General features: G+C 40.8%; 1 protein-coding gene across 4 annotated transcripts; it reads right to left on the bottom strand.

The window, feature by feature from the left end:
• Positions 1-7,043: 7,043 nt before the first annotated feature.
• Positions 7,044-26,460, bottom strand: HELQ (helicase, POLQ like). 4 transcript variants are annotated; one of them, XM_074154759.1, is made up of 18 exons: positions 26,320-26,460; positions 24,466-25,204; positions 23,942-24,120; positions 23,182-23,382; positions 22,052-22,124; positions 21,475-21,572; positions 20,798-20,896; positions 20,059-20,204; positions 18,928-19,167; positions 17,809-17,950; positions 17,401-17,505; positions 16,655-16,874; positions 15,726-15,883; positions 13,648-13,746; positions 13,199-13,372; positions 12,694-12,807; positions 9,402-9,536; positions 7,044-7,246 (listed from the first exon to the last, which is right to left on the bottom strand). In XM_074154759.1, exons 1-18 carry the CDS (start codon positions 26,458-26,460, stop codon positions 7,160-7,162), a joined length of 3,150 nt encoding a protein of 1,049 aa, XP_074010860.1. In that variant the 3' UTR covers positions 7,044-7,159. The 4 variants fall into 4 exon arrangements, with proteins under 4 accessions (XP_074010860.1, XP_074010859.1, XP_074010861.1 ...); XM_074154758.1 differs by having other exon boundaries at positions 26,308-26,460; XM_074154760.1 differs by lacking the exons at positions 23,182-23,382; positions 26,320-26,460 and having other exon boundaries at positions 24,466-25,193.
• Positions 26,461-26,559: the final 99 nt, after the last annotated feature.

A 26,559-nucleotide genomic window follows, 5' to 3' on the forward strand; every position in this document is an offset into this window, starting at 1 on the left:
TCCTCATGTTTAGGTGGAACTTCTTATATTCAAGCTTGTGCCCATTTCCTCTTGTCCTGTCCCTGGGCACCACTGAAAAAAGACCGGCCCCATCCTCCTGACACCCTCCCTTTAAGTATTGATAAGCATTGATCAGATCCCCCCTCAGTCTTCTCTTCTCCACACTAAACAGACCCAAGTCCCTCAGCCTCTCCTCACAAGAGAGATGCTCCAGGCCCCTCATCATCTCTGTAGCCCTCTGCTGTCCCCTCTCCAGCAGTTCCCTGTCCTTCTTGAACTGGGGAGCCCCGTTCCTCAATGTGCTTCTTTGGACGGAGGTGCTTTGAGTCACTTGCCACTGTGCTGTATTTCTCATGGCAGAGGCACAAGGTACATATTTCAAATGCTACATTTCAGATTCCACTGCTGTGTGCAGATGTGGGTACAGAAGGTCTAGCACGTGTTATGCTTTCAGCAGCCTGGAAAACCTCGTAGCTGGAAAGGAATGGCTTCCAGCATCACTATTTGGAAGAGCTACAGGTATGAATTGGGAATTGGTAGCTTTTGCCTGGGCATTTTTTCACATCGTATTATACTAATTTTTAAATATTACAAAGTAGGGGAGATATCAACACAGAGGCATTTTGACCCTCATGGAAATTAGGGCAGAATTCGAGCCATGCCCTGTGAGCCACAAGGGGCTGGCACGAGGACCAGGACTGGGCTTAAACCCACTTGGGTGTTTGGAGCCAGCTCCGTACCAGCACCCCATCCTGTTTCCCCACTCCGCAGAAAGCCTGTCCCTCCCTTGTGGTATTCATATGCTTTGGTCACACAGCTCCTAGCAGGCAGTCCTGCTTCTCCCATGCCAGTGATGCTGTCAGGGGATGTGACGAGGCGGCTTTTACTGCCAAGAGGAACTCAGAACTTCCCAGGCATTTCAACCATTCAAGAGCAGCAGCACCATGCTATTGCCAACAGTGACCCCACTGCTGTTCCCGGGCAAGAACCAAGAGCTGATATACCTAAGTATACCTACCTCGGTGCTACACCTGTGCCTATGCAGGGAATTCAGAAGGGATTGTTGTTATCTGTCCAAAAGGCAAACGGGTCTCATGACATAGCAGCGTTTGGGCAGACGAAGAGAGCTGGTCCATGTCAGAATCGCATTTAATCCGTGTTTCTATATAAGAATCACAGAATGGTTAGAGTTGGAAGGGACCTTAAAGATCACTGAGTTCCAACCCCCCCTGCCCTGGGCAGGGACACCTCCCACTAGAGCAGGTTGCTCAAAGCCCCATCCAGCCTGGCCTTGAACACTTCAAGGGATGGGGCATCCACAACTTCCCCGGGCAACCTGTTCCAGTGTCTCACCACCCTCACAGTAAAGAATTTCCTCCTAATATCTAATCTAAATCTCCCCTCTTTCAATTTAAAACCATTACCCCTTGTCCTGTCACTGCATCTCCTGACAAAGAGTTCTTCACCAGCCTCAGGAAGATGCAACTAAGACTGAGCTGACGCCAAGAAAGCCTGGAAACTGAAAAAAACCATCCTTACTCCCTGCCCCCAAGCCCCAGCCCCAGCGAGAGCTTGTCCTGGCACAGCACACAGCTCTCGGCACCGAACCCAGCTGGTTACGAGACCCTCGGGATGGCTCTGTTTATTCAGCCACGGAAATAACACTTTCGGTCTAGTTTTCAGCTGTTCTCTTTTAAACGCACACATCTTTATAGGCATTGCTAAAAAGACTTTGTTTCTCTTGAGAAATTCAGGTGCCGTGGGAGCTGCTGAGCTCCAGCACGCCAGACGGAGCACCGCAAAAATCACTCAGCCTCCCTTCTAATCAAATCAAAGCTTCCAAGTGATATTATCTCATTATCTCTCATTACAACCAATACCCAGTGCTAGACCACGGCGCTGAAAGAGGTGAAACGAAGCTTTAAATGGAAGGACAAAACGAGAGCTGCCTCGGCAGGACTAGCTCCTGTGGAAGTGGCTTTCCAGAACCCAGGAACACAATAGGTGGTGTCACACAATGAAAATTCACAGTTAAGCCTGAGCCTCTTACCAGTAGTTCCAGAGAGACAGCTTTCAGCAAGTTATGGACCGGGATTTCTGAAAGTGCAGAATTAGGGACTCGGGGGGAGGAAGGGAAGGGAATTGCACAAACACAAGGACTGGTCTGTGCAGGCAAGTTGGAAAGTGGAGTGAATCAGCATAAAGACCGAGAAATACGCTCCGAGGTTTTTGGTCCTGCATTAGGTGCAACCTGAAGAGACTTACACACACGCCAGCCCTGATCCAATTCACTGTAGGTTATGAAAAAAATTGACAGGAACATCATATAGAGCATATTTTTATGACCTACCTTAGCTTTGAAGCGTCTCTCGTTATTCCACATGGAGAAGCTGATCGCTGTTGCTTCTTTTCCTTTAACGCAGGCTGTAGGATATAAACATCCCCGGGGAGCAAGTGAGAAATCTTTGCCTTCCAAAACACCCTGAACCCATCCCGAGCACAAGCTCTCCTGTAGCACAGCCACCCGTACCAGACATCCACCAAACCAAGGGGTGCCCCCTCTGACGCCCGCACCTTGTACCGCGTTTTATGAGCCCAGTGCTGTACCGCACCCCGATGCACCTCGGCATCATCCAGCAGCGCAAAAATACTGCCACCGGCATCACTTGCCTACTCTTTTTCCCTCTCCCGTCTCCCAGAGGAGAAGCCCAGGCAAGAAAGCTTTCTGCGAAAAGCATTTAATCACACGTTTTTTGCCATTTAATCTACATACTGTAGAAAGAAAAAGCAACGTGAAAGAGGTGGTACTGCCTCGCTTCATACGTTTGATTTCCGAAACATAAGACAAGCTACGTATATGGCAAAGTTTTAGTGCAAATCACTGCTGTTCCGTTCATTTCACTTGCGATGTTCTCAAAGGTCACAGAGAAGAAGCCCTGGGGAGTTGCACTCATCCATCTGGCAAAGCGCCGCCTGTATGAACAGAGCAGCAGAGACAACAAACGCCAACCTCATTTTCCTTCCAGACCAGCTTCATGCAGACCTGGAACCACCTGTTTTATCTCAAACCCGTTTTAGCTACCTTTTTCAAAGGGTCTCTGCAGTGCTGTGCTCTCCCTGTTTTTCCCCCTCTTCTCCCCCCCCCCCCAGCTCCTGCGTTTTCCCCCCCTCTTCTCCCCCCCCGGCTCCTGCTTGGGCCATAGCCACCATGGCCATCACAACATCAGTTGTGGTAAGCTGCACCCGGACTTTGGGGGATGGCTGGCAACAGCAGCCAAAACACTGTCTGGAGCGGGGACCGAGACAGTTTGTTCCCATGAGAATATGACTATAGGTCAATTATCTTACTCTCTAAATAGTGGACAGCCCAAGAGCCCGTTGAGCTCTCCTGCAGGGCAGTGACCACACACCAGGATCTCCCCTTGAGCAGGGACACCCACTTAAGGTTCTGCTCTTTGAGGTTGAGAGATTCCTTGCCACAACAGGTTCTCTGTAAGTGACTAATAGCCTGCTAAACTTTGAAATCTTAGCTAAGTGATATAAAGGATTGATTGCGCACATCTAATCCTTTAGACATAAACCGTTGATCAAGTCTGGGACCAGGACTGGATCCACCCAGACTCCTCTCTGAGAAGGAGTTCAGAAAGCCAGGGGGTCCTTTCTGAACCTCCTGACTCAACGGGAAGGTCTCCCTGACAGCGTGTCTGACCCTGTCCTCTCTGCAGTAAATAGAGTGTACCTGGACATCGGATCTCGTAAAACACTGTCGCACTCACTACCAACTTTGTTAAATCACTGTTTTATATTAAATAAATATTATTTCACTACTTCTCTCTTAGGAGTGAAGTTAATCACTCCGCCCGCGACAGGCTCCAGCATTTGGAGGGAATACTTGACTTCATTCCTAAACATGAGTCTCATCAACACCTGATCTTACAACAGCGCTAATTGCTATGGTGACGTACAAGTGTGAAGATGGGCAGCCAGCAACTCAACAACAGACAGCTGCCAGTTCCCTTCCACAAAACAAAAAATATACACTACTTTTTTTTTTTAAGTTAGCATACAGGTACAAGTATCATGGAAAGTATCGTTACGGAGGTTAATGGCTCATGAACTACTCCTGTAAGCAATTAATGGATTATTTTCACATCAGTTATTGCAATAACTCAGTACTCAGAATAATTTTACAGCAATATTCTGGTGTTTGGGTTTTTTTTCCCCCCTAAAATCCACGCAAGACTTTCAAACTTGGGAGGAACACCATCAAACACCAATAAACCTCTGGAGCAACAGGTTAGGCATTAAAGGCATCACTAAAATTTTCCCACGTGCATGCTACATCAACCGCTGAGAAACGGACCCACGTTTACGCTGAAGCGAGCATCATTAGAGAGGTGATTCTGCCACTTTACTCTGCTCTGGTGAGACCTCACCTGGAGTACTGTGTGCAGGTCTGGAGCCCTCAATATAGAAAGGACATGGACCTGATGGAGCGGGTCCAGAGGAGGGCCACCAAAATGATCAGGGGGCTGGAGCACCTCTCCTATGAGGACAGGCTGAGGGAGCTGGGGTTGTTCAGCCTGGAGAAGAGGAGGCTCCGGGGAGACCTCATAGCGGCCTTCCAGTACCTGAGGGGGGCCTACAGGAAGGCTGGGGAGGGTCTGTTTACAAAGGCCTGCAGTGACAGGACGAGGGGCAATGGTTTTAAGTTGGAGAAGGGGAGATTTAGATTGGATATTAGGAAAAAGTTCTTTACCATGAGGGTGGTGGAACACTGGAACAGGTTGCCCAGGGAGGTGGTTGAGGCCCCTTCCCTTGAGATATTCAAGGTGAAGCTCGACGAGGCCCTGGGCAACCTGGTCTAGTTGGGGGTGTCCCTGCTGACTGCGGGGAGGTCGGACTAGATGACCTTTGGAGGTCCCTTCTGGCCTGGACCAATCTATGAATCATCTGTCTTTAGAAGACAACGCAAATAAAACCAATAGAGAATTTTATATTATATTTTTGACCAAGTGCTAGATATCTTAATTAAAAGGGCAAGGCATTAAGAGACAGACCTAGATAAGCTCAAGGCATGGCAAATATTGCTTCTGCACTCGCAGGCCAATGATACCCGATTGTTAGAACCAACTTAACGTGTTCTCATTTCTAGAACTGTTTGTGCCTGAGGCAGTGAAGGATCAGTAACAGGATTCCCCTGCAGGCACAAAATGAATCATGCTGCCTCTGAAAAGCGCTGGTTTTAAATCCCTGACCTGGTTTTATACCAAACACACTCAAATATTTCATGTATCCAAATTTGTAAGCCACTATGAAGTATCAGAATTATGGCTCTAGAGGCACATTCTGCTAAATGAAGGCTTATAAAGGATTTATTCAATTGCTACATACGATTTCTGTAATGCAACAAAACGAGCAGTGAAATACTAGCCTTTTCACCAGTTTTTCACCATAACTCCTTTCAGTCAAGGCTTCAACCTCTAACATTAAAAACATTCCTGTTTATCTCAAGAATCCCAACACAATTAACCTAAATTGAATAAAAAAAAAGACGACCAAAAGACGACCAAAAGACGACCAAAAGACGACCAAAAGACGACCAAAAGACGACCAAAAGACGACCAAAAGACGACCAAAAGACGACCAAAAGACGACCAAAAGACGACCAAAAGACGACCAAAAGACGACCAAAAGACGACCAAAAGACGACCAAAAGACGACCAAAAGACGACCAAAAGACGACCAAAAGACGACCAAAAGACGACCAAAAGACGACCAAAAGACGACCAAAAGACGACCAAAAGACGACCAAAAGACGACCAAAAGACGACCAAAAGACGACCAAAAGACGACCAAAAGACGACCAAAAGACGACCAAAAGACGACCAAAAGACGACCAAAAGACGACCAAAAGACGACCAAAAGACGACCAAAAGACGACCAAAAGACGACCAAAAGACGACCAAAAGACGACCAAAAGACGGACCAAAAGACGGACCAAAAGACGGACCAAAAGACGGACCAAAAGACGGACCAAAAGACGGACCAAAAGACGGACCAAAAGACGGACCAAAAGACGGACCAAAAGACGGACAGTTTAACTAAGGTTTATCTTACTTGGCTTTACTGAGAAGGGATCCCTGATTTTACACAGAAATGCCATATTGAAGTGTGTAACTGTACTGGCTACCATGATTTAACCCAACACTGTCACAGCTTTTATGTTTCTCTTCATGCGCAGAGCTTAGTACGTTGTCATGTACTACGTCCCAGTTCTGAAAAGGAGTTTATTGTACCACAACCGATGAAGTTTCAGGTATCTTCAAAATTACTTTCATAAAGCTTCACTTTTTGCTGGAGTAAATACGGTTCAGATACGCCAGTTAGGATATTTAAAAGGTGACTGACCGACCGACACATGTCCATGGAGTCTCAGAACTTGATATGGCTTCTCAAAAATCAGTTCTTCAAACTTTTGTTTTTATTTGTCTTCACACTTAAGCGGGAAATTTAGTAACATTAAAAAAAAAAAAAAGGTAAGCTTTCTGTTTGGAAGACTGCTACAGAAACATCCCGAAAGAATTCTCTCTCAGGGAGTTCCCAGAGGCCAAATATGAATCTGATATTCGCATCTTTTAACAAGGCTTGAACTAGGCATCATTTAAAATTTCTTACACAACTCTGGGACAACTCCTTCGTTATGAATTGCAACTCTATTTCTCTCCTTCCATTAGCTACACCTACAGTACAAGGATTCCTGCAAGTAGGAATTTTGGAGCAGTTCACTCAAGCACATGTCCTAAAGAGAATATTCAATGTAAAGGCACTATTTAAGTCAGCGATGAACCTAAGCTCGAGGCGGAAGTACAAACCAGGCAGCTAGTCCAGTCCCCAAAGCACTCCTAGGGCTATGTCTAAAAACAGGAACAAATTAAGATCACATCTTTTGATTCTAGCCTATTGTTCAAGAGGTTCATAATCAAAACCTTCAAATTAAGTCAACTTTCCAAGAACCATTAACTCAGAGCTCACACAAAACTGAGGTATACAAAAGACATTAAATATTTATTGTAATTACAGCACCTTTACATGGGAAAGTTAAAAATTTTAAAAAATCCCAATTTTTTGATTCATGATTTTTATTCATGAGAGTTGGTCAGTAGGTTCCTGGGATATCTGCAGGCACCTTTAAGAGTTCTTCAACTTCTTCTTGTAAAGCCTCAGCTTTTTCACTCAGCAACATCTATAATAAAAAAAACCCAAACAAACCTCAACACTAGGAAATTAATACAAGCAATTAGTTTTAACTGTTAGACAGGTTGAAACACCAACGGTTCTTCCCAAACTTGCATCTAGTCTGTAAAATACTTCTGCTGCTCCTCACAGGACCGCAGTACCTCGGCCTCAAAGGACTTTTTCACAAGTACCACTACCGACATTGTTTACCAATTAGCATATACCCATTTGAAAAACACTTAACACAAAAATTCACACAGTACACGGCCGGTTTTCTCAATGCTGCCATCACATTATACACAAAATTTAACCTAAAGCAGTTTTATCTGGAACCGTGGTCTGATTTCAGCTGAGATAATTTATCTTCTTTCTAGTGGTTGTTGCGTTTTCAGATTTGAAATGAAAGGAACATCAATAATGCATATTGTTTTAGTTGTTGCTAAGTGATGTTTATAGTAGTCAAAAACCCATAGAAGCTGAGAAGGAGCATAGACAGAAGACAGAACGGCCAATGGAATATTCTGTACCATAGACATGATGCTCAGTGTATAAATGAGGGTTGGCTGGGGGTGGTGGTGGGACCTGCGATCTCAGCTCAGGTCAGGCTGGGCAACCAATTCACCAGGCAGCGAGAGTAACTTGTGTCTTGTATATTCTTTTACCATTATTATTATTTTTCCTTTTCCATTATTGTTCTACTAAACTGTCTTTATTTCAATCCACAAGATGTGGGGGTTTTTGCCATTCCCCTCCTTTTCTCCCTACCCTTCTTGGGGGGAGAAGCGGGGGGAGCAAGTGGCTGCGTGGTCCTAGTTGCTGTCTGGCCTTAAACCATGACAAACTGTTAACAAAAGCACTTTTAACCTTAAACATTTATTTTCCATGTTGGAATAAATATTTTTAAGTTGTGCCTGCTGAGTTGCCAATTTCTTGCTTTTTACAAGATTTCCTGTTTTACATCAGACATCTAGGACCCCAAATATTGGGAACTGTTTAATCCCGTGCCCTGAACTGTTTGTAGCTGGCAGTGGGAGTGTGACAGTATAACTACTGCACATGCAGCATAACACACACCAGCACTCTTCTAACTTCCCATCAGTTTAATGTCCGAGCATGGGAGTAAGCTGGATTGCTGGGTTTAGCACTGACGTAGATGAGGAATCTGCACATAAGCCTTTCTTTTAGCTCAAATAGCAGCAAAAAAGAAAAAAAAAAAACCACACCAAAAAAAACCACCAGTAAGGAGCCTACAACAACATTAAATGGCCATGACCTTTCAAGCACATAAACCCCAAAGTTAGTACTTTTATTCCATGAGAATATACATTTCAAGGCTTTATTATTGACTACATCATTTTTACACCAACCACCCATTCATTTATTCTAGGCGTTCCCTTACTTTACTGAAAGCTTGCTATTTTAGCAGAATCAAACACGAAGCCGATGCCACTGCAACAGCAGGTGATCGATGGAGATTCAGGAGAGAAAACACAACCACTTTATATGTAAAATACTTTATTTTTTGCTTAGGCACAACTCGATGTCTGTTACAGACCCTTTCCCTTGGATTATTTATGTGTGCCTGAGGCACTCAGTGTGCCTTAGAGGCAGATGTTAAGCTAAGGCCCTTCTCATAATGCATATTCAAAACGGAATTAGAATAACAGGGCATGACGAAACCAACCTAAATAGCTGAGGTTAACCCTATATGTTGGCTTCCCTTTCTACTGCTCTGAAAAACATGTTCTTTTATCACAACTACCACTAGAATTTCTGTAAGGTAAGTCCTTAGGTATTGGTGGAATCGAGCCTTTTCAAGTTATAGCTCTGCACAGAGATCGGGTAGTAATTTAATTCCCACGCTTCACCAGGTAAGCTGTCAAATGTTTTTGCCCTTTGCTCCCCTTCTGAACTTTCCACTATCCTGTATATAAAAAAATGTTTTAGAAAAAGTTTAAGTTTGCCTGTCATTCAAGAGCATGAAAACCAGCAATTGCTCAATTCATTACTCTTAATGAATTAACACACTTGTGTTTGGATCACAAATATCCACTAATGCCTTTACTAGTAAACTGAATCCTTCACTTCAAATGTCATTCAAACATCCACTTTTGATATATGGAAGTTCTGAAACAGGTATTTATAACTTGTTTCTAACTTACCTTTGCAGATGAAACGATCTGTCTGGCCTGACGCAGTGACAAGTGCTCAATCATCTTGACCAGAGTTTCTGGATGTGCATTAGCCAGATGTGCTACAGTTTTGTACCCCGCGGTATAAAGCTGTTTCGCTCGTGCCTGCAAGTCAAAACCTGTGTTAGATTATTAGAACAGGCAGTAAGAACTAAGTGCCAATCTCTGCACTAACCTCAAACATTACATCTCCGCATATCAGTCCAATTCTCTTTATCTTACTAACAACATTAATACTCAACCGAGAACCTTTACTCCCCCAAAATACAGTTTTGCCCCCTCATACAATCCTACCCAGCTCTTAGGAGCCCATTTGTCATTATTTTCTCCAAGCCTAGATGATACTGGCTCTGCCATTCTGTTATGTTCTCCGCATTCACTGTCACTGGCAGGGATGACTGTCCCACATTCTTTGGAGGTGTCTAACTGAAAGGAGGGCTGATTTTATCCAATTTTTTTTTTTTCCCACAGAATTTTCACACAACAGAGCTTTCACAAAATCCCAGAAGAGACTATACTTTCCTGTTTTAAGCTTATAAATGATTTTTACTTTTATAATCACAACATCTTTTGTATCTCTCTAGTTTTGTACGAAGTCATGGCTGAGAGCTCACATATACAGGAGAGCATGGGTGCTGCACCTGGGGAGGAATAACCCCCTGCACCAGGACGTGTTGGGGGTGACCTGCTGGAGAGCAGCTCTGAGGAGAAAGACCTGGGAGTCCTGGTGGACAATGGGATGCCCATGAGCCAGCAATGTGCCCTTGTGGCCAAGAAGGCCAATGGCATCCTGGGGGGCATCAGGAAGAGTGTGACCAGCAGGTGAAGGGAGGTCATCCTCCCCCTCTGCTCTGCCCTGGGGAGGCCCCATCTGGAGCACTGGGACCAGTTCTGGGCTTCCCAGTTCAAGACAGACAGGGAACTGCTGGAGAGGGTACAGCAGAGGGCTACAGAGATGATGAGGGGCCTGGAGCATCTCTCTTAGGAGGAGAGGCTGAAGGACTTGGGTCTGTTTAGTGTGGAGAAGAGAAGACTGAGGGGGGATCTGATCAATGCTTATAAATACTTAAAGGGAGGGTGTCAAGAGGATGGGGCCGGTCTTTTTTCACTGGTGCCCAGGGATGGGACAAGAGGAAATGGGCACAAACTCGAATACAAGAAGTTCCACCTAAACGTGAGGAGGAACTTCTTTCCTTTGAGGGTGGCAGAGCCCTGGAAGAGGCTGCCCAGGGAGGTGGTGGAGTCTCCTTCTCTGGAGACACTCAAACCCCGCCTGGACACGTTCCTGTGCAACCTGCTCTGGGTGGACCTGCTTTGGCAGGGGGTTGGAAGAGATGATCTCCAGAGGTCCCTTCCAACCCCATGTGATTCTGTGATTCTGAGAGACATCACAGGAGAGATTCTCTGGAATTTGATTGTCACCAGTGTAAGCAGGTGTGCATTATCTGCTTCTCTTAACCTGGTTTGATGCTGTTGCTATGTAAGGCAGCCAAGCAGTACTTGCTTAACAAAGGGTCATCTCCAGACAAACATTTCTTTTGCAAAACAAATACTGCTAGATTACAAAGTTCAAAATAAAATGCATTTCTACACTAGTAGTGGAGGGTAATTTACTACAGCTAAGGCTTTAGGATCTTGAGTTCTGAAGTAATAGCCATTTGATGAACCAAGTGTTAGACCTCCAAACATTCATAGAATCATAGAATTGTCTAGGTTGGAAGGTACCTTCAAGATCATCTAGTCCAACCATCAGCCTAACTGATAAAAAACCATCACTAAACCGTGTCACTAAGCACTATGTCAACCCGTCTCTTGAATACCTCCAGGGATGATGTCTCAACCACTTCCCTGGGAAGCCCATTCTAATGCTTAATAACCCTTTCAGTGTAAAAATTTTTCCTAATACCCAATCTGAACCTCCCCTGGTTGAGGCTGTTTCCTCTTGTCCCATCGCCTGTAACTTGGGAGAAGAGGCCGACCCTCCCTGGCTACACCCTCCTTCCAGGGAGTTGTAGAGAGCGATAAGGTCTCCCCTTCGGTCAATTACTTTTTGGTTTATCCTCCCTCTCCTCCCCCGCTTCTTTTAAAGACAATTGAGCACTATGCATGTTCATTGATGAGAAGCAAGTGGTACTAATTTCACCAAAAATAATCACTGTTTGCAACAAATACGTTCTGTGCTCTATTTGGCTGTTATATACACAGTATGACTGATGACACAGAATCTTTTCCCACTAATGACTTAAATCTCATGAAAAGGTTTTAGATTGTTCTTTGAAATCTGTGGAAGTAAATGTGCAGAAAATTTTCTCTTTCACTACCGTAACCTTAAGGTTGATTTAATCATTTCCTCCACAGAAATCTAAGCAAATCACATCTGTTCACCGTGACAGTCTACCTGCTACAAGTATCACCCGTCAGTATAGTTTTAACTCCAGTGCAGAAGTACCTTGGTGACAGCAATAATTTTGAAGACCCATCTTTAAAATACAACTTCAGCAGAATCATGCTGTTGAGGCTGGTTTCACCCTTACGCAGAAACATTCCCATATGGGATGAGCCATGAAACAAAAAAGACTATTCACCTTTTGCACTCAATTCAGAAAATTTGATATATATATAAAAAACCCATTAGGTTCTAAGTCTTCATCCTTGTTTAGCTTCTCAGACTAACTAAATTCAATGGTTTGCTGACAAACTGATTCCACAAAAGGTTGGACAGGCAAGTTAGATTACTTTCCAAAGAGGTCAGTGATTACTTATAATCTTGCACTGAAGCCCCAAAAGATTTTCTACTTTTATAAGAGTCTTCGGTAAGTTTCTTATTTAAAATACATGCAGCACTGCAAGTGATTGTAAAAGCCTAAGTTTCCAACAGGACTTCACACATTTCTGTGAGGATCTTCTAACTTAAACATGTAAGTTCTTATTCCTCTCCACTCTCACGAACTGAAAAATCCTTACCACAAAAGAAACCTAGACTCTGTTTTCCAACTAAGTATACAGCCAAATTATTGTCCAAATACAGCATTTTCCCTGTTGCAGTGGTAGCAACCAGAAGAAAACCATCGTTGGCTCCAGCTCGTGTTTCCTCAACAGACCATTTTTTCCCCCAACTTCCAGGACTGTTGTAGGATATCTGCACTATGCAAAACTCTCAATAAAAAACTAGCTTGGTCTTCCAGATATACTTGAAAAGCTCAGCAACATTTAGCATACAGGTTCACATTGAAAAAAATCTCACAAAGTCAGGTTTACTAACCTCTAGAACCCCTGCTACCTCCATCAGAGGGATGAGCTCCGTCTTAACACAGTATGTCAACTGCTTGGTAAGTTCTGTCAGCAAGGCTTTATAAACCCAGAATTCTTCCAATTCCTGCAGAGACAAAGACTACTAAAATTGAGAGCCTAAGTCCTGTATTTCTGATGAAAGCTCTACTACAGCAAGAAGCATTTATTTGGCTTTTAGACAGGAGAAGCACTATTATTTCACCAACAGCACTGACACTGATCAATGCCCTGTACTGTTTGTGTATTTTCACATTCTCAGTGCATAAAGCTTACTTTTAATATAAGAAGTATCACTGTACCAGCATGCTTTTCTGAACAGGAAAAGAAAATTGAACAGAAAAGGTGAAAAAACACATTTTCACTGAGGAAAGGCGAAATACAACACCTGTGTTCAGTTCTAACATTAAAGAACAAAACTCTATAGATTTTGTAAAACCAATCCCAAAGAACTTATTGGAATTAATTTAACACACTACCTCACAGAAATGGAGAACACAGGAGGTGAATGAGGCAGCAGAATTAAGGAGATTTTGCACATATCCTCGGGACATATTAAATTTCTCTGCAACGCTCCATATATTGGTCTCTTTCAGTAGGGTATAGAGGACAAATGACAGGTAGAGCCTGTTTACCACAGCACTGTCCACGTTCTAGGAATAAAGCAAGTTAGAATTCAGAGCCAATATCACATTCAAGATATTGTTAGTGCTACATAGAAATAATTTTTGCTTCTACTCCTTCACATTTCTAAAGCATGTCTATATTATACCCAAGACATTAAACAACATTAAGAAAACCAAATCAATGAGGTTAAAAGAACCTTAATAAATAGAACAGTAAACAAAGAACACTATCAGGAAAATAATCTAGAATTTGAAAATAATCAAATTTCTGTCATCTTAGGTATGAGAAATGTCCAGCCTACCTTTCTGATGGCTTGACCAGAAGCCTTTTTTGTAATAAAGCTTTCAGGTACTCCCACAATATCTGCTACTTTTTGCTCTGCTGCACTTAGCTGGTTGAACTAAAATAAGATTGACTACAGTCAAGATTATTTATTAACAACTCATTAGAAGTTAAGTGTTACAAATTAGAAAAGCTGCAGACAATGTGAATATGCTCTATTCAGCTGTAAAAAAAAAAATAATTCACAACTAATTTATATAATACTGATACCACCGGCAGACAGATATAATTTGCTTTCCCTTTTCATCTGTGAATGACAAACTTTCATTCTTTTTCGTCTTGAACTCTACTGGTTTGGAAATACATTTCCATACATGTTCTACTGATAAGCTTCTGGTGTGCATACATATGAAGTCTTTCTTTCATAAATGTATAGCCTACTCCAGTATTAAGGTGCACACCGCATCACCTTTCTTGCATCCCTTGGTAACAATATCTACTTGTATATTTATGATTCAAGATGAACAGGTTAAAAAACCTGGAGAACTAAGTCACTTCTAAGTGCTAAAATATTTTTTCAAAAAAATGTCATCAACATTACTGTATCTTCTGGATTTAACGTCTTCTCAAATGGTGATCAAAGGCTGTTCTCCAAGCTTAACAATTGCTCTGCAGACTCAAGGATAGTTTCATAAAGAATATTTAGATATTTAGTTCTCTTAATACTACAGAAAACACAAGTCACTCAAAGTGAAACAATTCATTTCAATATCTATATATAGTAAATAGTTATTAGACGCAGATCTGCAGTTTCTTTGCCTACTTGTTTGAATTATCTGTAACTGTCCATCTCCAAATGCCAGGTTTTAACAAAATTAAATAGTTTTTAGTGCTCTCCCTAGTACACAACACTTTATAGAAAACAACTATATAGTTGAATTATCATAGAATCATAGAATCATCCAGGTTGGAAGAGACCCTTGGGATCGTCGAGTCCAACCACCTACCCTACACTACAAAGTTCTCCCCTATATCATATCCCCCAACACCACATCTAAACGGCTCTTAAACACATTCAGGGATGGTGACTCAACCACCTCCCTGGGCAGCCTTTTCCAATGCCCGACCACTCTTTCCCTGAAAAATTCTTTCCTAATATTCAGTCTAAACCTAGCCTGCTGGAGCTTGAAGCCATTCCCTCTTGTTCTGTCATTAATTACCTGTGAGAAGAGACCAGCACCAACCTCTCTACAGTGTCCTTTCAAGTAGTTGTAGAGAGTGATGAGGTCTCCCCTCAGTCTCCTCTGCCTCAAACTAAACAGTCCCAGCTCCTTCAACCGCTCTTCATAGGATTTGTTTTCCAGGCCCTTCACCAGCTTCGTTGCCCTCCTCTGCACTCGCTCCAGCACCTCGATATCTCTCTTGTATTGAGGTGCCCAAAACTGGAGTTTTGACATGAGTATGACATGAGGATGTTCTAGGGAAACCCCAGAAAGTGAGTAGAATGTAATGGCCCAGGAAGTGTGCAAGACTAGGATAAGGGCTGTGCTGCTAAGGCTGACATAAGCACAGCGGTCTGCAGGAAGGTATCGGTCACAGCGTAATAGTTGCAATCTAGAGTTAAGCATTAGACTCAGATATCAAACAAAGATTACTACAGGTTAAATGAGCCAGCATCAGAAGGTAAATATGGCTCTTGAGTAATTTCATAGTGGTTTTCTTGCAAGACTACTCCAATGTGATTACATGTAACTAGTTCATAGGAAAGTTTTGTTCAAGATTAACCAGACTCTGGTGATAGCAAGGCTAGCACCAAGGTTAGAGTCAGGATCGGAAGTATTGGCAACTCAAGAGATGCGTTTCATGACATTGTTTCCCCTGAACACCGTCTAATATTATAGATACAAAAGACAACTTAGGTTTTTATGCAATACAGGAAAGCAATTCTGCCCTGTGACTGAAAATAAATTGGCATATCTTAATTTTTCATCAAATTGTTACCCCACTATCTACGTTTCCTATGTATATAAACTTACCTAAAGTTTAACAAGCAGGATTACTATGTGCCTCAGTGCATGTTTGCTAGTAAATTCTCACCTGTCTCAAGTATATCATCCAATCTGGTCTAAAGTCAGAAGTCATATCATATGGAGTTGTCAGATATAGAAGATGAAGATTACTCTCAAGAATCAGCCCTTCCAAACCTTTCTTCAATTCTCTGTAAAGAAGATTGCAGTATGCCAAGTCTATAGACCCTATAATAAGCACACAACGTATTGCAGTTTTAAACAGGCATACAGAGTGAAGTGTAATAGATTTTAACATAGAATCAGTATTTCCGTTATCTTCCACAAAAGCTTGTTATGCCATCTAAATTGAAGAGGAATAACTGTAACCTGAATAATTGCTCTAACCTAAATTAGGCTGTGAAATGGAACTGGGGAAAGGCAGTCACCTACTGCCATGTATGTCCATTCTCTGTGGTTTTGGAGCGTCTGTGCATTGCCTTGGCTCTAATGAAATCCTTGAACACTTGTAGATTGAAGGAATCTTTTGGAGATTCGTTCTATTCCAATTGCATTCCATACCCCATATCCCCCCCTATGACAGGGAAACAGAACTTCCTGATACACTCTTCTTTATTACAATTGGTCTACATGTCATATGACCTTGTTCTCAATACCTGTTCATAACAATTATAAAATGAGATTGTGAGCTATTTTGATTACAATCACTCAAATCTTTAATTTTTTTTTTTTTTTTTAACCTTTTGGGGTAGAGCTCTGGTTTTACTCCCATTCTGACCAACCTTATTACACTTCATTCCCATCGTGTTCGGTCAGGCAATACTTGTTCATTCCCATTTTCAGTCCAGCACATCATTTAGCAATCAAAACTGTCTCTCTACAACTAATTTTAAATTGCAGTTTCAGACAGAACATGGGAAAACATACTGAACTGAGATGAGGCTGAGATGAAAGGGTTTGTTGAAATAAAGATTATGGTAAGAATAAAAGAAGTCTTACCTTTGTACGTAGCTTTACCCAATGGTGTGATTTTTAGTATACATTTGGAATTGTGTTCCTTCTCAGATATTCTTCCTTTAAGAAGTCCTTTTTCTATTAGATTTTCTAGCCCGTCTTTAATTATCTCTGAGAGGCTCTTCTCTTTACACAGCAGCTGCTGCTGAACACCCAGCAATGTACTGCATATAAAATTGTTGACTTCCTCATGGGTAACTGCAATCTGCATCAGTTTTGCAAGTGATCAGCATGTTTAAAGGTGTCATTTCACCTAAGACATTCCGTAAACTATATGAAAAAATTTACTGACTAGAACAGTTTCACATCCTGTTAATATGTTTCTATAGAAATACGTGACAAGAAATAGAATTATAGAGATCTATGACAGATCTGATGGGACTGCTCCCCATCTGTTCTATTATTCTAGCTACTGCATCATGTTAATTTGTTTCCACTGTTTGTATTTTGAATCAAGTATCCGAAAAGGAAATATTATTAATACTGTAATACAGTATTACAGATATAATTGACTTTTACACATAAGAAAATTGTCATGTTACAGGATTACTTGATAACTGAGTTAAATAAAAAGACTAATCAAATCTTTGTCCTTCTTATCTGATTAAAAACTTTTCTGAACTTGCAGCCAATCTATTTAAAAAGTCTGTTTTTTCTATAGAAACAACAGATAAAATTTTCTTTGCATTCCCAAGCACTTAAGTTACTCACAGAGAAGAGTCAACTGATACCTTCAGTCCAACCAAAGACAGCAAGAGGCTCTGCATTCCCTTGTTCAACTCCAGCAAAAGATTGCTGTAACAGTTCTCCAAAGGACTGTTAACTAAACTCTGAACCTAAAAAGAGCAAGAAATATATTAAAATATTAAGGGAAAATATTTATGCATTAGTTTGACATTTTTCAAGATCCCGATACAGATGGTTCAGCTTATAACGAAAATAAGTGTAGATGCCTAAAGTTTACACTTCCCATCTGAAAACAAACCACATAAAGGTAAGTTTATAGGTATTATTACATAAATCAAATACTTGAAACGTTGAGAAGTGAACAAAAACTAAGCTAGGCAGCTCAGCTCCTCCTGTTTATCCCACCAGCTTAATCCAACAACGTAAATTACCAAGAGCTTTGTAAAAATTACCAAGTGTTTGTCTTTTTCTTGCACTATGAGAATACTTTCTCCAGCGCTGTCAATACCAGCTCGACCAGCTCTGCCAATCATTTGTTTATACTGGTTCTTCTTCAGGAAATCATTGGCAACGTAAGGAGCTCTTAGAATAACCCTGTAAAGAAGTCTTTAGTAAGTTATGCTTCATATTAAAACTACTAATGCAGCAATAAAATTTTACAAATACATTCTTTACATTTGCTCCTTTTGCTTAATGCAAATTAATCAAATGCACCTGTTTGAACAGATGTGCAAATCAACCAGGAAAACATTTAACAATTTAAAGTTTATTGAACGATAAGTTGAATGATCTAGTTGAATGATCTACGGTTGGACTAGATGATCTGAAAGGTCCCTTCCAACCTAGGCAGTTCTATGATTCTATGATTCTAAGTCATGCTTATTACGTTTTACAGAACCTTTTGAACTAGTTTTTATATCTACTCAAAGGCCTGAGTGAAAAATCACTAAGATATAAAATAAACCCTACTGAAAAACATAAGCAGCACTGACCATACATCAGTTATGCTAGAAAGAAAACACTTGTCTGTATGTATTTTTTTTCTCCCCTCAGATGCATTACTCCAAGACACGCATACAAAACTGGATTCTTGGCAAACAGTGTTCAGTCAAAGAGAGCACAGCAGCCATATCATCAGCATTTGTATAAGAAAAGATAACACATTTTTGTGTTGAAAACTACTAGTTTGTGTTCAAACTGTAAAATAAATCCTAAAGAGATAGGACTTACGCACTGTTCTTAGGACAATATCTAAAGAAATCACCATGAATTCCTTATTCTTCTGTATAGCATTACTAAAATACTGAAGCGTTTCCTCAATTTATTATAATTTTCTTAATTCATTTAGATACATGCTCTTCAGCTATGCATTCTGAGGGACTTGCTACTGATTCACATTTCCTACGTAAAAATCGCTGCAGTCTGAGTTGAATGCAAAACCCCTTACACTTCCAGTTTGCTAGTAAAAGCAGAAAAATATTTTAAATAGCACCGATATTTCCAACTTAGTTGGAAATTTTCTTTACAAAGCAAAAATCAATGCAACAATGAAATACGTTTCAGTTGCTAACCTTCTAGCTGGCAGGTTGACTCCAGCAGCTAAAGTAGCTGTGCAAGCAAGTAGACACAGGACACCCGTAGAATACGCTTCTTCTATGCTTTTTCTTTCATCATTTGTAAGGCCACTATGGTGATAGGCAATACCAAAAGGGATTGTTTGCATCAGAACAGGACAGACGCTTCCGTTTCCAATATTCTTTAGGTTCTTGATGAGATCTTGTTTCTCTTTTTCCCTGTGAGCTCTAAATTCTCTTAAAGGAGGAAAAGCATTTCTTTAGACTTGGATTAATCATTAACTACTTAAAATAAGTTACTGTCTCTTTCAGCTTATTGTCTGTTTCTGCTTATTATCCATTCCTCTAACATCTAGGTTGGAGAAACAGTTATTTCCAGTAGCTTTAAAATAGCAATACACAGGAGACTGATTAAGTTGCAATAGAACTCTTTTCTTGTTTGTCAGCACAGGTACAGAAGGGATCAGATACTGACTGGGTGTGGGTATTGAGTGCCCCAAGGAAAGGGAATAGGGCCAGTATCACCTCGTAGTGATTATAGATACATCAAAAATGGTTTCAATTTTGATAGCAAGGGAGGGGCTTTGATTATTTCAATGTAATTTCTTCCTACATAAAATTTAACTTTGAGTTGATCAAATCACATTTAAACAAAATCGAATGTAAGTCTTACTTGCCTTGCTTAATTAATGAAGCCTGGTTTAGATTTTACAACGTATATTCACAAAATCGGTATGGAACAGAGATACTCAATCAACCAGTAACATACATGACAAAATATTAGCCTTTAGAGAAAATGTTTGTTTTCTAAGCTTGCAGAGACCAGTGCCAAGGGGACACAAAGTTAGATTAATTTAGTATGCTTTTCCTTTTTTATTATTTGTCCTCTAATAACAATTTTTTCAACATATTTGTTTAAAAATTTATTTTTTTTTTTGTAAAACATTTGTTAAATGAACCTTGAGCAGTTTGCTATCATTTATGCAGTTAGCAACTTGACATGATTCCATGCTCAAAGTATTTACTTCTGATTACCAGGGAAAGTCACTTGTGAAATAGTGAAGACTAATCCTAAATTCTGACTAATTATCCCATATGTAATTAAAAAAAAAATCATGACAAACTTACTTCTTGAGGTACTTGCACACCATTGAAGCCACATTTTCACAGTTCTTTTTAGTGGGACAAAAGACTAGGCAGGAATATTTAGGAATAACTTCAGTAACGAGTGCAATGATGTGGTCAGGGTCTGCTTTTTCCAGATTACTAGAATACTATCATAAACACAGATTGACAAACATTAGCAAGTAATAAACTAAGTATTCAAGATTTGTTTTCAACCTTCACTAGAATACTCCCACTTGCTTTAACGTGACAGAACCACAGGCAGACGTAGGAAAAGATTTTTCCCCAATCCCTCACTTGAAAGAGTTTTCTGGCACACCTAGCTTGAGCCGAGGGATACAGGGATGTAAGAATCAAACGCTTTGCGTTTTCCCCATAACACTTCAATTTCTTTTAGCAACGTTACTTGTGCTACTGGCAGTCTACCATAATACACATTTTTATTTTTTAAAGGTTGAAACGAATCCCTAGTAGGCAGTAATAAGCTGACAAAAACCAAAAAAATAGATGGCTTCTTTTAATACCATCTAAGAGTGACCAGTTTTTGAGAAAATCTACCCAAAAGCATAAAGCACTGGGTATACCCAAACCCATTGCTCTTCACACGTCAAAATCCTGAAGAAACCTCTACCTTAAAGAGGGGTGAAGGAGTGAAAATCAAGTAAGCTCTGTAAACAAATAGTTGTAAAATAATACATTTCTAATTATAATTCAAAGAAACCAAGAAGCACTACAGTTTTACCTTGAAATTAAGGAGACGTGAAAAAGTAAAGCCATTTTCTGTTTTGCTGTCAACTGCATAAATGGTGTCTCGTATCTTTACGTATTCCTTTAATTCTACCTAGAGGGACAAAAGCCGTAAACAGAAACTTTAGTTAAATTACCAAGTCTTCTCTAAAGATTAAGCGATTACTGATGTACAGCTAATTTTTTTTCCCTAAGCATCACATTTCACCTACATGCTGGCATGCACACAAGCAGACATTCCACTCCAAGAATTTTGTTAAAAGTTAATTGGTTTAATTATTTGCCTTAAGGACATGTCTAATTATAACAAAGAACATGACAAGCATTTTATCCCATGAACTATTCATAAACCATGGTCATTATAGCATTCAAGCATTGGTAGTCCAGATTTTGACTCTATCAAATGAGCTGTAATGAATTATCACAGTAGCTGTAATTTAGAAATTAGCTTAGTTAAAATGACACAAATGGCTTAAGACAATATAAAGGTACTGGCATTTGTGCATTTACAAGTGGATAGTGCTATTTATTGTATTGGTGCAACTGCAAACAGTAGCAGGCATTATATTACATTACACTGTGAAATTAAGCACAAAAGCTGTGATGCGACACTAAACAGATACGCTATGATTTTAAATCTCTTTGCTAGTTTATGTTATCTTATACACAGACCGGTCTAAAATTATTAGTATAGTACTCCGCTCGCAGGAACTTCTGCAGGTCTCCAACATTATTTAAAGTTGCACTCATTCCAATGATTTGAGTGTTTTCTGTAAAACAGAAGTTGAGAGTAATTTATTGTCATGTTCGCAGTTCTTAATTCTTGCTCAGTATTTAATTCATAAGCCTGCTTCCTCATCCTTAGTCTTTTTAAATGCCGAAGTAGTAGGTTTGAGGGGGGATATAGCTAGGGAATATTATCTGAGACAAACATAAAAAAGGAATCCTTCTCTATAGAAGCATTTAATTGGAATGGCTAAGGGGCTCCTCTGAAGAAATGGAAGACATTTGACAATACTCAGGATTTCTCAGAGAGGGAGTATCAAAAAAGCTTCAAGAACACCCAGCCCATCATCACTGGGTCAACTGACTAACACTTAAATGAGTAAACACAGTTAATACATGGAGTCATGCCACGTTTTTCAAAAGCAGCCAGAACACCACAAATCCAGAAAGCAAAAGTATGACTTCTCTCCAGAGATTCCATCACTACAATATTTTAATAACATTAACTGCAGCCATGACTTACTACTAGTGTAAAGAATTTTTGCAAGGGTAATTTCCAGCGTTGCTCCACGACTTCCTTCACCAAGCATATGCAACTGTGCACAGAAGGCAAAAAGAAAATGCAAGAATATTACTGACTTAGAGTATTTCTACAAAAAAAAATCCAAATCACATAGTCCTAAACAAATATTACAGGAATGTCTTTGTTGGACTTCCTCATCATATGCCTCTGGGAAATTTTGACTGGTAAGCTCCTTCCAGAAGTATAGCCTCACTGAAACAACATTTAAGAATCACAGAAAAATAGACCCAAGAGCAAACGTAGATAACAAGATTTACCTTCTATTTAACCAAACCATATCTGACACAAACAGTTAACTCCTGACAGTAAACAGTCAGTGTGGACATCTTTGAATGCACCAGTCTAAAGCAATTTTAAACAAATGGTGTTTTAAGAAAAAACTCATAGCAGAATTTATTATTAAAAAATTTCTAGCAGCCAGCTACTACCAGAAAAAGTAGAAGTTAATTTATAAGCTGCCTTCTGTTTAGAAGCTACTGTGTTAAAGTCAGTCAGCCTGAAGCATTCCAGGAACTAAACATCCCTGTTAGATGTTATGCATGTCCTTCAACCCCACAATCACCCTAAAGAACATCACTCAGCCGCACCACTAAGAAGCAGAAGAAGGGGCAATTCTCACATTCAAATGTTAAGTAATATTTTTCTTTTTTTGATGTTTCCTTTAGTCATTATTAATACCAGACACAAAGTCTCATGCTTGTCTTCAATTCTGAGTCGTAAAATACACTCCATATGATTAAAACAATTTATATTTTTTTCTAATCTATTAGAGGTGTCTAATTGACAAGTAGCTACTAAGTAATTTATCAACAACCACTAACACAGTGGATATCTCAATATAGAATCTATTGTCCTTATATAGCAACAAATGCTTCAGTTAAAGAAAAATAGCTTTCAATATTACAGAATTAGGTACCAAAGCAGGCAAAACCTAGTTAAGTAGTAATAATTTAACGACAGACACTCAAAGCAAAACCAAGTAATCAAAAAAACCTGCTCTTTGCTAAAAATTGTGTATTATAAATATAAAAAGTTGCATATTATAAGTCTCAGTAAGTCTTGTAGGATACCTCATCTACTACAACCAGGCCGAGGTCATTAATTCTTTCTGTTTCAATTAAGGAATTCACTAGAGCATGTCCTTTTTCTATAGTAGCAATAAAAAGGGACTTTTTTATTCTCCTCTTGATTGGTGGAAATCTTCCTTTACTTCCCGCATATTCTTCAACCAGGAAACCCAATTCTATCCCAAAACTTGATAAACCCCTAACCTGTAAAAGAAAAAAAAAAAAAAATCAATTAGGGAACAAACTCACACTCATTTCGGATTTCAAAGCTGCCTCAACATGCATGTGACCAACCCACACCACAATCAACTGTTTCCATTCGTGAAAACACATTAGCTAAGACTACCTTCTCCAACTGCAGAGCTGAACTATTTACAATTATTATCAAGCTTGCACTACATCTGTTCTCTAAAATTAACTTTTCCTTTATATCAAATAAATATGAGTTTTTATTTCAAGACTACTTCTTCAGCAAGTAGGGCAGCACTGATTTAAGACTGCAGAACTAAACATAACATTGCAAAAAGCTATTATTTCAAAATTCAGCACACTTTATAACTCAGCATCTTCACCTCATAATTTAAGTTTGGTTTGTTACAGTTACTGGCCCTCAGAGCAGCAGTCAGGAGAGAAGTCACTCACTTCCCACTATATATATATATTTATGAAAATCACGGCATTTGCTAGAATTAGTGTTAAAAGCAGCCAAGTAACAACGCATTATCAGAAAAGATAAGCAGCATCAGAAACACTATATCCAGACCTTTTCTTGGACAATGGCAACATAGGGCAGGATCACCAGAACATCTTTCTGCCTGCAGAGTAATTCTTGGAGAATTATTATTTCAGCTACAAGTGTTTTTCCACCACTGGTTGGCAATGAGTATATTAAATTCTTTCTTTGCTGTAGGGATTCTAACATTAAGCAATCATGCTGCCATTCTGCAAAATTAAAAAAGAATTATTAGCAATCCGTAGGGGCATGTTAATCAGTATCAAAATGCCTCTGATTCATATAAAATACTTTGAGCTTTGCATTTGAGAGCTTTTCCTCAATAAACCACCAAAAGGTCACTTCCAGTGATCAAGCCTTCCAAAGTATTCTATAAGCCATATCAACCTCTCCCACTCATCTAAAAGCACAAAATAATAACTTAATAAAACAAAACAACCGCTTTCCAACACTGTGTAGATTAAATATTACCTTAAATATTTTACAGTGTAATGAGTAAAACAGGCAACACTAGCAATTTTTTTTTTTTTTTAAAGAACTACTTGTCACATTACCATATAGCTTTTCAATCCCTCGAAACTGTCTGAACAGATCTTTAACTTTGCTAGGTAATCCATAAAAAGGGCCTATATCAACAGAAGATGATTCAATAGTCTTCCTAGCGACACAAATCTCTTCAGATAAAACAGCTTCTTTAAGCTGCTTGGTCTTAGAGACCTGCAGAGTCTGGGCTTTGGCATTTCCAGTCATAGCACTTTTCAGATGATCTTTAAGACTCTCAGTTTTAAATAAATCACACTTAGAGTCTGAGGAAAAGTCAGTAGGTCTGTTTCTGTGTTCAGTATCAGGACAAAAAGATGATGGCCTCCTGATTTTGTCCGAGCGAGAATTCACACATTTATTCCTCCTTTCTGGGACTGGAGATATTCTAGAACCAGAAGAAAGTTCATCCGTTTTCCCAAAATACAAAAGTTGTGATGATGGCAAATCATCTAAACCAGATTCTATCAGCTCTTGATTGCTATCCACTGGGTCATTTTCATTTATTTGGAAAGTATCCTCTTTGTCAGCTTTGAGGGCAATCTTATTTTCTGAAGTAGAAAAGTTATCTTGCTTTTTCTGGTAAATTCCCGACTTGAGATTCCCAAGTATGATGTCTCCAGCTGCTTTAGCGTCTGCATTTTCATCCTGCAGGTATTTGTGCTCTATATCCTCAACTTGAGCTAGCAAAGAATCATTTCCACAAAAGCTGTCGAAGTCGCCAAACATGTCTTCCTCACTATCGATACTGCACTGTAAAAACATAACAATGAGCATCAATACTCCAAAGTAACACCAACACAAGAAGGCAGCGTAACTTCCTACAGCACGCACACACCAGGTACAAGCCTTCCTCAAGTTAATAAAAAAAGCTAAGTGTTTTCTGATATCATTCGTAAGGAAACCCTAGCTTGAGTCACAGAATCACAGAATATTTTTGGTTGGACGGGATCATCGAGTCCAACCAACAAAAAAAAAAACCAAAACACACACACCAAAACCAACCAAACAAAAAATAAAAATCCCAGAACACCAAACACCAAAACCAAACCAAACACCCACAACCACACATCACCCCACCCACAGACACAACCCAACAATCTCAGGCACTAGAGCATGCCCTGAAGTGCCATGTCTACACATTTCTGAAATCCCTCCAGGGATGGCGACTCCACCACCTCCCCGGGCAGGCTGTTCCAGGGCCTGACCACCCTCTCAGGAAAGTCATTCTTCCTGATATCTAATCTAAACCTCCCCTGCCCCAACTTCAGACCATTTCCTCTGCTCCTGTCATTATTCCCTTGGGAGAAGAGGCCAACACCCACCTCTCTACACCCTCCTTTCAGGGAGTTGTAGAGGGCAATGAGGTCTCCCCTCAGCCTCCTCTTCTCCAAACTAAACATGCCCAGTTCCCTCAGCCTCTCCTCGTATGTTCTCCAGACCCCTCACCAGCTTGGTGGCTCTCCTCTGGACACGCTCCAGCAGCTCAATGTCCTTCCTGGGGTGAAGGGCCCAGAACTGAACACAGCATTCGAGGTGAGGCCTCACCAGTGCCCAGTACAGAGGCACCATCACTGCCCTGCTCCTGCTGCCCACGCTGTTCCTGACACAGGCCAGGATGCGTAACAGAACACAGGCTTTAAACTCAGTGACTTAACCTATAAGAAGATGTGATGCCTGCAGAGCTACTTGGTAGGGATAAATTCTTTTTAAAGTTAGTTTAAGACAAAACACCCCCCCCCCCTCACACAAAGCAAGGCCTGACTAGCGTCAGGCACCCTCCCAGGCAGAGCACACCCCCCCCCCCCGCTCCATGCCAGCTCCAGGAGCCTGCCCGCGTCCCGCCATCCCCGCACCGGGGTCTCCGCCGGGGACCTCCCGCCACCGGAGCTCAGTCTCTTGCGAACCACCGGCGAGCAGACGGCGCTGGGCTGCACCGGGGCCCGGCTCCGCTTGCGGGCGGAACCGGGACGGCTCTTCCTCCGCACCGCCAGGGCGGGCTCGGCCATCGCCGCCTGCCCGAAGAGATGGGGGCGGGGGGGGGCAGTGTCAGCCTCCGCCGTGAGACGGGGGCTGCGGGAAAGCGGCGCGGAGATCGTCACGGCTGC

This window comes from Numenius arquata, chromosome 10, assembly GCF_964106895.1.
Source record: "Numenius arquata chromosome 10, bNumArq3.hap1.1, whole genome shotgun sequence".
NCBI classification, from domain to species: Eukaryota; Metazoa; Chordata; class Aves; order Charadriiformes; family Scolopacidae; genus Numenius; species Numenius arquata.